The sequence below is a fragment of the Benincasa hispida genome, chromosome 7, assembly GCF_009727055.1.
Source record: "Benincasa hispida cultivar B227 chromosome 7, ASM972705v1, whole genome shotgun sequence".
Taxonomy (NCBI): Eukaryota; Viridiplantae; Streptophyta; class Magnoliopsida; order Cucurbitales; family Cucurbitaceae; genus Benincasa; species Benincasa hispida.
Window position 1 is genome coordinate 50,401,896 of NC_052355.1, and position 12,161 is coordinate 50,414,056.

The 12,161-nt window shown below is 35.6% G+C and overlaps 1 protein-coding gene and 1 long non-coding RNA gene across 2 annotated transcripts; one reads left to right on the forward strand and one right to left on the reverse strand.

The window, feature by feature from the left end:
- Positions 1–442: 442 nt before the first annotated feature.
- Positions 443–752, reverse strand: LOC120082249. Its single transcript, XR_005483096.1, has 2 exons — positions 660–752; positions 443–568 (listed from the first exon to the last, which is right to left on the reverse strand). It is a non-coding gene; the product is annotated as an uncharacterized LOC120082249 (long non-coding RNA).
- Positions 753–6,896: 6,144 nt separating this feature from the next.
- On the forward strand, positions 6,897–7,586 carry LOC120081133. Its single transcript, XM_039035808.1, has one exon. It carries the CDS (start codon positions 6,897–6,899, stop codon positions 7,584–7,586), a length of 690 nt encoding a protein of 229 aa, XP_038891736.1.
- Positions 7,587–12,161: the final 4,575 nt, after the last annotated feature.

Here is a 12,161-nt window from a genome sequence, read left to right on the forward strand (position 1 = left end):
CAGTTGTAGGAAGTCTCATCATCTTTATTTCATGTGACCATTTTGTAGATCTCAACTTTAAACACATTACATTTGTTCCAATAAAAAAAATTCCATCAACTAAATCATTGCACATATATTTCAGGTCTACATATCAGCCCAATACATCCAATGTAACAATTGAGAATACTAAAATAAACAATTCCATTCTTCTATTACTCATGTCTACATGAACGGTTCCAAAATTTATAAGACGAATCGTACAACAGTACAATAATTCCAAAAATTTACATTACACTATCAATCCACTCCAATATATGATAATTCCATAATTGTAAGACCAATCTATATATGCTATATGTTCCAAAAATCACAAGACTAAAATTTTATCCTCTACCACACATTTCTTTGAATTATATAACCTATAATGGCTGAACAAAACATTTACACAAAAAAAGTTTTGGGCATTCCCATGTAGCCACATACACAATTTATAGGAAGTCCATCAGATATAGCGACCTAAATATTCAGCCCATTCCATGCGTACTTCATCCAATTCAAGTTGCGAGTACGAGATTCTCGTATCAATCTATAAAACATAGAAAGTGAGATATACATATTTATTTACTATTTACACTATCTATAATGTTATAATATATATAAGTAGTTTAAAGACATACCGCATCTGTTATAATATTCTTCTCTTTAGTCACGATTGCATATATTTCAAAATGTAATACCCACATTCAACGGTTCCCACTTGTAAAGGACACTACAATACAAAGCTAATAATTAATACACATATCATATAGATGCATTAAATAAACATCATTCTATTAATTTTTTCAATGCTCTTATACTTTCCTTAACTGTTTTCCATAATGTGATTTTTCGAGTCCTTTGAATTTTTTTTTAGACTGGAAAATGGTCATTGCCCTACATTCGTCAAAGAGTATAGTATAATATTCTGAATGAAATACTTTACACCGAAAAAAAAAACTCAAGCAAAGTTAGCTTACATATTTATTATGTATTTGATATCTTCTCGTGAACTTGCTCTCAATGAGTCAAGATAGTACACCACATCATCATACACATTGATAACAATTAACGACTAATGATCACTAAATAAAATACACAACTAATTAGTATGGAACATGAAGGTAGCTCATTACATTAATGTAAAACAGAGTACAAAAAGCTTTCAAGTACAATGATCCCAACACAATTTTATATTGGAACAAAACAGGAAAAGGTAGAACATGAGTATAACTAATTATACTTACCTAGGATTATAAGGAGTGATAACTAATTGACCGTGTTCAGAAGCCATTAATCTACTACAAAGGTTCCGAGCTCTAACTTCTCGAGTATTTTGACCCGCAAATATAAGAGATGGATCTATAAAAATATACTTCGACCTTTTATTTGAATCAACAATGAACGAGTGTAAGTACCTACAATAATAGATCGAACACATCAACTTACTACTAATTAATAAAGTGATAATATATCATAAACAAATAACATTTACTTACACGATATAAGCCACCGTTGATAAAGTCTTCACTTTTTGCATGCTACAAAACTTGATCACATCTTCTCGTAGAACATAACTCTTTCGGCCAAAACCAAAAAGCTCAACAGGTAGTTGGAAGGAAATACTAGTCCCATCAACCATTACCTTTTCAGTGTACCTAAGAATAGACTTTAAGGATATTGATAAATTGGATGGTGCACTAGTAACTTCATTCTCTTTCAACATCGTATTTGAAGCTTTTTCCTAGCACAATGAAGATAGAACATGAGTAAAATGTTAATTCCTAAATAAGATAGAAGAACATAGGACTTGTACAATTCACCTTCAAGATCGGTGGTACACTAATAGCAATCACTTCCTCATCCTTTCTCGTATTCTCTGAAACTTTCTCCTAAAACCACCAAGTTATAATTTTATAAGTAACTAATAGTAAATTTACCTCATAATACAATTCACCTTCAAGATCGGTTGTACAGTAATAGCTTCCATCTCCTTCACCTTCTTCCCTTCCTTATGTGTGGTTGATGTATTAACAACTTCCTTCTCCTACGATATAAATATAACAGTACAATTTAAATAAGTTAAATTAGCATAACTAATAGTTGTAATCTTAATGCATCTCCTTCATCTTCTTCCCTTTCTTAATCTTTCGGATTTTATTCTTGGAGCAACTACCATGCTCTTCCAACTCCTTAATGCGCTTACGAAGTGCTTCATTTTCATCAACAGAGATCCTCTCTTAATGACTTGAAAAGGTTCAAGATAAAAACTGGTATATATATTTCTAATATTTATTTCAAGATGGAAAAAGATAAACTAACAAAGATCCTTTCTCAATGGTTCAAACCAAACTAAATTCTACAAAATAGTCAGTTGCATAATAAAGAGTTACAAGGTCAGCTAATTCAATATTCAAACTCATTTTGAAAGAAAATCATAATTCCAACTTTCAGCCATAATCATAACATAAGAAATTGGGGGAAAACTATTATCAGGAGTGTAGTTTCACAAAGCATAAGCCGTAAATAACCCTGATGTGCACTTTAGCTTTATTTATGACCCTTGAGAAATACAACTACGGTTTTGTAATAGCGGGATTGGTGATGTTATTACTATTAAGAGTAAAACATTGACAACAAAGCTTAAATAATTGATGCCAAAGCTGTTAAAAAAAGGAAGAGTGACATCCATGTTACCTCTTGCTTTGGGAAATTTGGTAGTTCATATGCTACAAGTATACAGCTTATCATTTAGGTTAATCTTAGTTTCAAGCAATCCCCAGTTCCCTATTCAGGTAGTCAATAAACATCCTCTTGGCGCTCTCTGCATCAGAAGGTGGCGGCGATCCGCTTAAACTAGTTTTCCCTGTTAGTTTAATGAAAGTTCTCCATAGTCTCCGAAGCTTCGACAGCAGACGACACCACGGGCAGCGGACGACCCACCAGATGACACCACCGGCAGCAAACGACCACAGACGACAACACTGACGGACTAGAGAAATGCGGACGGTGGCGACTAAGAGAAATGCGGACGGCCAAGGGTTTGGGGAAGGAGAGAAATAGAGAAAATGAAATTATAAATTTAAGGCTTTTCAATAAAGTAAGAAAAAATATTATTAGGTAATTTTTTATATATATTTTACTTGACACTAAAAAAATGTCAAGTAAGACCTTATATTACTTGACACGAAAATCGTGTCAAGTTAAAGTTCGCGTGAAAATGTCCAAAATATTCCGTCAATCTCTACTTTTTTAACCCTTTTATTTGACATTTTTTCGTCAAAATTATATTACTTGACATTTTTCCACAGAAACGTCAAGTAATTAAAAACTACAAGTATCAAGTAATGTAGATTTTGTAGTAGTATGAGACCCCAATTATTGCCAATAATTTTGAGTTAAAACCTTGTTTAATTCAGATGGCATGAGACCTTGCAATCAGGGGAACTCCACATGAAGATCCACAAAAGCATATCCGCTCTTTCTTTGAAATTAGCGGGACGGTAAAGATAAATGGAGTCTCTTTTGATTTCATTAGACTGAGATGATTTCCCTTTTCTATGCAGAACAAGGCGAAAGATTGGCTGGAGTCACTTACAACGAGAAGCATAACAAAATGGGATGAGTTAGCTCAACCTTTCTGAATAAATTCTTGTGAAAACAAGCAGGCTGAGAACAAAAATTAACACATTCATGCAGAGAGAGGACGAGCAGTTATTCGAGGCATGGGAGCGCTATAAGGAGTTATTGCAGAAGTGTCCCTAGCATGGATACTCTGACTGGTTACAAATCCAGTTGTTCTACAATAGGTTGACCAGTACAACAAAATCCATCTTGGATGCTGCTTTAGGTGGCTCAATTTTTGCAAAAACTATTGATGCTGCTCAAGCATTATCGGAGGACATAGCTGCCACGAGCTATAATTAGCCCTCAGAATGATCTTCATCTAGAGTGGGTGGAGTTTATGAACTCGAGGAGTTAAATGCTTAAATGCGTAAATGGCTACTTTGACTAATGCCATTAATCTTTTGTCCACAGGTACCCAACCATCGATTGCATCGATGGCAGCTTTTAATGCACTCACTTCATGGGAAGTACCTAACCTTAAGTAGGCAAATTATGTGCGCCAAGTGAATTAATTTCAAAAAGCTCATCAAAATTCTTATCGATGAACCAACCCTCTCATTATCACTCAGATTTGTGCAATCATGAGAATTTTTCATATGCTAACAATAAGAATGTTTTGCAAGCACCTCCAGATTTTTATAAAAAGAAACCATTTGTGGAGGCTTTGCTTGGGGATTTCATAAAGGAGTTAAGGAGTAGAACCAATTTCTTGGAGAGCACAGTAACGAGTCATGGGAAAGCTATCCAGAAACTTAGGTTTAGGTTAGCCAGATCGCTGCTACATTGAATACTATGAACAAAAGAGTTTTCCCTAGCCATACGGAGAAAAACCCAAGGGAAGAGTGCAAATCAATAACGTTGAGAAGTGGGAAAAATATTGTGCATTCCGTGATAGACCAGATAGAGGAACATGTGGTATCGAGTCTGAAGGAAATCGATCACGAGGATTTCCATGAGCAGCGGAAAGATCATTCCAAAATTTATCATATATGAACTTTACAAATTAGAGTAAAAAATAGAAACACACGGTTATGAAATCAATACAGAAATTACAGCATGAAACTACAAATGATTAAGGAGAAATCTCTACACACATTTGTAGACTTGTCTCCATGCTCCTTGATCACGAATGCTCGAACACAACAACCTTGAACGCTCGAACAACACGATCGCTATGCAGCACGAACACCACAAACTTGAACTCAGCGATCACCTTGGTCACAAACACCCTAATAGCACGAACAGCCTCTACAGAACCTCGACGACGTCAAGTTGAGTATGATACCAACAAGAAGGCTACCTTGGTATTCTCGATGTGAGAATCCAATGGGTGGGCTCTGTGTGGACTTGGTTTGAGGCAGAAGATGGATGATTCAACAATCGTGTAAACGATTGAGCAAGTGGGAGATGGGTGAAACCTATCGTATAGGTTGATGCCCAATTGTTTAGCAAAAGCTAAGCAATCGTCTAGCAAAAGCTAAACGATCGTTTTGCTCATCGCTTAGTTTCGTGTCTATCACCTACAAAACACTATATGATCGTTTAGCTCGCTCCAAGTTATCAATTAGTAAATCTTATTTACTTGACAACTTCTGTGAGATTCTTTTCCGAGAGAAAAATCTCAAAAATTTTTTTGTCAAAACTTCCAAAAATTAGGAAATTTTTTTTCCTTTTATCTCATGGTTACCATGAACCACCAATAACCTCTCACTCAATTGATTATTAGAGAAAAAGAATTAATTATCCAATAATTAATATTATTATAAATATAAATGATAACCAACTTATCATACTATATTTATAACCTATAGTTTTAATATTTCATCTCATGAAACATATAAACCATAGTTCTTTTTCTTTTCCATGGTATTTATGTAAATCTCATTTACATTAATCCTCTATTAGATGTATCTCATACATCATACCGATCATATCATATATAATCGAATTACCTCTTGTCAATTTGAACATTTCAAATCAAACACCAAGAACTGATCCTCATCTGAATCCATTGAGCTACCAAACCTTATAGACCTGTAGCTCGAAGCTCCAACGGTATGTGAATAACTGACTAACACTTTAGTCACGAGATCACCATCCGTAAACTTCCAGACACTCCACTAAAGACCAACAACTAAACTCTCCTTACCACAGATATATTATGTGTCCATCTTAACCAATCAACAGTGCGAGAACCCTTCACAGATCGCTCGTAAGTACAGCTGGGCCAATAACCGTTATGCCTCTGTCGTTACATATAACTCCTTAAGTACCACTGATCCTTCTAATGAACATTAGTCATAGTCCTACTATGACTGAATCCTCTCTTCCAAAGAGAAGCTGTGGCCACTATGTTCAAGCCCGAAATCAGCCCTTAAGGGAGCAATCTCTCTAATTATCCCTGCTTCGGGAAAGAAGTGAATTCCATCTTATGGATTGAGTTTCCAGCTCTCAGATCAGATAAGTCCTCCAAAAAGTAGGCATATTGAGTTGGCAATCTGGCCACTCCCACCATACTAATCAAATGACCGCCCTCAAAGGCAGGAGTTCCTAAAACACTTAGGATTGAGGTCGTGTCACCTTTGGTCGTTTAGGTGAGATGTAAGTCTCTAGTATCAACGACGCTATATACAGAGTCTCGTCATCTCGTGGTCCTGGTCTTATACAAACTCTTTGTATAGGACACCCTCGCTCGCATGTCTCCACATGAATAGTCAGGATTTACCATCTGTAGTAGTTTACAACACTTGCAAACCTCTATGAAGCGGGCCGTATCCGTAGTGTCACCAGGATCAGGTATCCCATCTTAATTCTTATACTACATACTTATTTAGGTTATCACTTAAGGCATGATCCATTTATATATCACATATACATGCTTAAGTTCACATAAGATAACCAAGGAGCTTTGTTTATTGGATATGAGTAAATACCAGAATGAAATAACATTTATTTTATTCATTAACTAATGTGTATCATTACAAACAACAGGACTCTGGGAGAATTAGGACACCAATCCCAACAATTAAGTCCTTCAACTGGTAATGTGAATCAAGGGAAAAAGGATGATGTTCCTATATCATCTAAATCAGGGAGTAATTCTGAACCTTCATCTGTAGTATTGAATAAAATCGCTTTCTCAAAAAGAAATTGAATGATAAATTTGTTAAATTTTTGGATATTTTTAAGAAGCTTCACATTAATATTACTTTTACAAATGTGTTGGAACAAAGGCCAACTATGTGAAGTTCATGAAGGAAATGTTGTCTTCAAAGAAGAAGTTCAAAAAGTATGAGACGGTTAGCTTAAATGAGGAATGCAGTGCTATATTGCAAAAGAAGCTATCGCAAAAATTAAAGGATCTTGGGAGTTTTATGATTCCTTGCACTATAGGGAGTCTGATGGTAAATAAGGCCTTATGTGATTTAGGAGCCTCAACTAATCTAATGCCTTTATCTTTGTTCAGGAAACTGGACATAGGAGAGGTACAGTCGACGATGATCTCATTACAGTTGGCAGATCGTTCTCTCACTTACCCTCGTGGTGTAGTAGTGGATGTTCTGGTTAAAGTCAGTGATTTCATCTTCCCAACATATTTTGTGGTCCTAGACATGGAAGAAGATGTTGAAATTCTCATCATTCTTAGACGACCATTCCTAGCCATGGGCAGAGCTTTGATTGATGTTTATGATGGCAAGCTTACATTTCGAGTGAATGATGAAGAGGTAAAATTCAACATCTTTTGTTCTTCAAAACCCAATGAACCTTTAAGTTTGTGCCAAGAGATCAACAAAGTAGATGGTAGACATTCTGAACAATCTCTTGTTAAAGGAAAGGGAAAGGAAAAGGTAAGTTGTTCTGAACAATCTCTAAAGGAAAGTACAGTAAATTTTCTCGAATATATTCGTAAGGGAGATATTAAGCTGGTGGATGAAGGGTGAGAAGATTATACTTATTCTGATAACTGTTCTTCGACTATTTTTTATGTCAATGTCAATGCGAGAGAAAATTATATATTTCAGGTGTTACTGTGTATGGAATGATGAAGCCACCTTGAAAGTTGTCTAAATTAGAGACCTGGTCAAACTAAAAACGTTAAACTAAGCGCTTCTTGGGAGGCAACTCAAGTGTTCTAGTTTTAATTCAGTTTTGATTTTATTTGTTATTTGATTTATTTTAAGGATAGAGAGCCACCTCATTATTATTTTGTTTTGATCCTCAGGTTGGAGAGGATGCTCAAGTGTTTTCAAGCACCCGCTCATCATCCAGATTCGTGAATCCCTGCTCATTACCCAAACTTGTATCACTTATCTATTGTGTGATCGTTTTAGATGTTATGCATTGAGGACAATGCATATTTTTAAGTTTGGGATATGGGGACATACTTTATGCTTGAATCTTGTGCTTTTATGCATGTTGTTTTGAGTTGATTGTTTTATGCATGTTATTGTTGATTTTGAGGAAAAATTGAAAATTTTGAAAAAGAGTTGGTTTTGGTTAGGAAGAATATTGAGACTGATTGAATTTTGTTCTTTGGTTGCTTTCTTTTACTATGATGGTTTATGAGTCACTCATGATGTAAGTCATGCTTGAGTGTTCTTTATTCTGAGTTCCTCTTTGTATCCTCTGTTATATTAAGCACGAACCACTTTAATTTAGAACCCCTAACTGAATAAAGCATTAATTTAAGTCAATTTGGTTATCACCTCGAAAGGCCTTACTTGTTAGAGAGTGTCTTGCATGATGGTTTGTAATGTTAGACTAAGAGTGAAGAAAAAACTATTGTTATTGCCATTGAAACAAAAAATGAAAAGAAGAGTATACTTGTATGCTTAAAAGAAATATATTTTTCTTATTGTAAACTTGTAATGTGTATGCATGGATGGGGGTAAAAAGAGCTGCCTTTGCTATGATCAGTTAGGATACCTAGGAATTGACTAGGTATGGTTCCCTGTAGTGGATGTGTGAAAGGTAGTGCCCCTAGGTAAAATGATGCAAGTTTAGGGCCCTTTTGCTGTTAAAAAAAAAAAAAAACAGAAATAAGGTACCTTAATGGACATATTACTTCCTTGAGTGTGGTGATGCTTGATGATTGACGCTTCAGCTAGATTAAGGGGAAAACTGACAAGATGTTGAAAGGACAAGATGTTCTTGACAAGATGCATGGTGAAAAGCAAAGTTTTAAGTTTGGACTAGCAAACTTAAAGTTTTAAGTTTTAAGACATGGCTAGTCATGCAATTCCAAATGAAGGATTTGGGAGAAGCACGTTATATTCTTGGGATCCGAATCATTTGGAACAGCAAAGACAGAATGATAGCCTTGTCTCAGGCATCTTATATAGACAAGATGTCTCGATATAAAATGCAAAATTCCAATAAAGGTATGTTGCCTTTCAGGCATGGAATTCATATGTCTAAGAAATAGTGTCTTAAGACACCTCAAGTGGTTGAGGTTATGAAAACGAATTCTATATGCGTGAGCAGTAGGGAGTTTAATGTATGCCATGTTGTGTACTCATCCCGACATATGCTATACAGTTGGAATTGTCAACATATATCAGTCCAATCCGGGATATGATCATTGGACTGCCGTTAAAAACATCCTCACGTATATTCGAAAAATGAGGGACTATATGCTCATGTATGGTACTAAGGATCTGATCCTTACTTGATACACTGATTCTAACTTTCAGACCGATATAGATTCTGGAAAATCTACTTCAGGGTTAGTATTCACTCTGAACGGAGGAGCTATAGTATGGAGGAGTATCAAGCAAAGTTGTATTGCTGACTCCACCGTAGAAGCTGAGTATTTACACCGAAGAGACGTGATTTTCACGCAGTTTGCCTCTGAAGACAACTTGGCTGATCCATTTACAAAGACCCTCTCTGCTAAAGTGTTCGAGGGTCACCTAGTGGGACTAGGACTACGAAATAGATAGAACTAGGGCAAGTGGGAGAAGTACTGGTATCTGATGCCCTAATTTATTGTATTTATTCTCTCATTACTCAACCTTATATATCATTCACTGGAGTTTTAGTCCAAGTGGGAGTTTGTTGGGTTGTATGTCCTAAAACTCATAGTTTGTAATGTTAAACGTATTCTATTATCAATAAAGATGTTATTGACATTTATTCAATAAAACTGTTATTGAATATGTGAATTGCACTTGTAAAGTCTAAATCCAATAAACTAAAGATCCATGGCTATTATTTGAATACATGAACTTTATGTGGAGACATAAGAGTGGATCAAGTTCAATAAATAGCCAAATGGTCTATAATATACGAATAAAGTTGGATACCTTATTCTGGTAACACTATCGGATGCGACCCACTCTGTAGTTGTTACAATTTGTTGTAAAGTGCTACAAACAAAGTGATCCTGATTCGTTCATGTATTGACATGAGAAACGGGGGCATCCTATGCAATGAGTTTGCACAAGATCGTACCAAGAATTAAGTCACTCTTACTTTATAACGATGTTTACTGTTTAAGACTGACTATTTCAAAGCGATGACCTAGGTAACTTAACCTTAATCCTGAGCTAACTATGAACTCTTGTTTATTCGGGATTATCCTTAGATTTGCATAGGTGAGGGTTGGCTCAACAGTGCCAGCTCAATAAACCTCCCATTTCAAGGGTAAGACCGGTTAGATAGCTAGGGACATAGGGTGCAAGATGGAATTCACTCCTACCCACTTTTAGAGATAGTAGAGAGGTTGTTCCCTTAAGTGTTGATTCCAGATCTTGAACAAGGGGCCCCACCTTCTCATTGTCCCGAGAGGGACTCAGTTTTTTTATTCGATCACAAACAAATTGTTCATTAAAGGATTAGTGAGATTTAAAGAGCAAGATGTAATCTCAGGGGTAAAACAACTTTTGACCCAGCCGTTATTACGAAAAACCTGTGAAGGGTTAACTTACTAATCATGGTTATATCGAGTGGACATAATATGCAACTACTGGACTTTAGTGGAGCGACTTGGTAGTTAACGAATGGTGGTTAATTAGGTTAAAGAGTTTAGCCGATTAATCGCGGATTGTTGGAGCCTATGATCTGTAGATCCATGAGGTCCCCCTACTAACTCATATCGAACTAAACCTTAGAACAGTGTGACGAACGAATTTGAAATGTTCAAATTTGGGTTTTGGGGCAAAGCGATAAATATATTCGATATATTTAACCTAATTTTAATTGTGAATTAAGCATAAAGAGAGAGAAAATAAGAGATATTTAAATAAGATTTAAATATCAAGATTATGAATAGGGATTCATACAAATTGGGATAACTGTTGAATTTAATATTAAATTAAATTAATTAAAGTGTTTAATTAATTATTTAATATTAATTTAATGTTTAAATTGACTATTAGAATTAATTTTGAAATTAAATGGATTTGGTGAAAATTGCATTATAAGTCAATTTGTTGACTAGGTAAAAAATGCAATGGAAGTCAAATTGTTGATTTTTGATTTTTGAAAGTCAAAAAGTCAAATTTGTTGACTTTGGACTTTGAGAGTCAAACATTGACCAAGTGGAAAGGTCCGACATTTGTGAGTGGAAAATGACAACTTTTGCATGACTAAGTGTTGTCTTCATTTGAAGACACTTGTTCCACTAAATCCCACCTTTTGAGTTAGTTGATTTTTTAGTGTCAAATTTTCATCAAACTCAAAATTGCATGTTTGCATGTAATGGTCTTTAAAAGGAGTGTTTAATGCTTTTGAAGACCTCTTGGCCATAGTGGGTTTAGATGAGATTATGTGATAATCTCATCCCTTCTTCTCTCAAAGCTTTTGTTTTTTCCTCTCCAAATTAGTCACTCACCGGAATTCACCATCTCGTTCTAAGGACGGAGAATAGTCGGGAAGACTCTCGTGGTGGTCTACAAACCATTCGTGTGGAGGTTGGAGCTGATTTGGAGAAGATTCAAAGACTACAAAGGTTGTATTCCTTTCCCCTTTTACTTGTTTGATTACTTGCATGCTTATCTTTATAATTAATCTAATTAGAGTACCTTAGATCTGTTTTTTTTCCACTGCGCATGTGTTCGTTCCATCAATTACATAATCCAAATGGCATTCTTCTAAAGGCGAAGGTGCCATAGGGATATGTAAATGTTGTCTTCTGTTGGTCCTTCTGGTTAATCGGGATCTAATAGAAACCCGAAGACCCATCAAGGAAACAGAAGAAAGGCTTACCTGCTAACCTTTCGAGCACTTGATCGGGAATGGGGAAGTGGTCATTTCTAGTCACATCATTTAATTTTCTAAAATATATACACATCCTCTACCCCTTTTGAACCCTAACAGGAATTAGACTACCCTCATCATTTTTCATCACAATAATACCCGTTTTCTTAGGCACTAAATGAATAGGACTAGCCCACTCACTATCAGAAATAGGATAGATAATATCTGCATCCAAGAGTTTGAAGTCCTCTTTCATTACTACCTTCTTCAAAACAAGATATAGATGTCGTTGGGGTTGTCGAAAAGGCTTAGCTCCA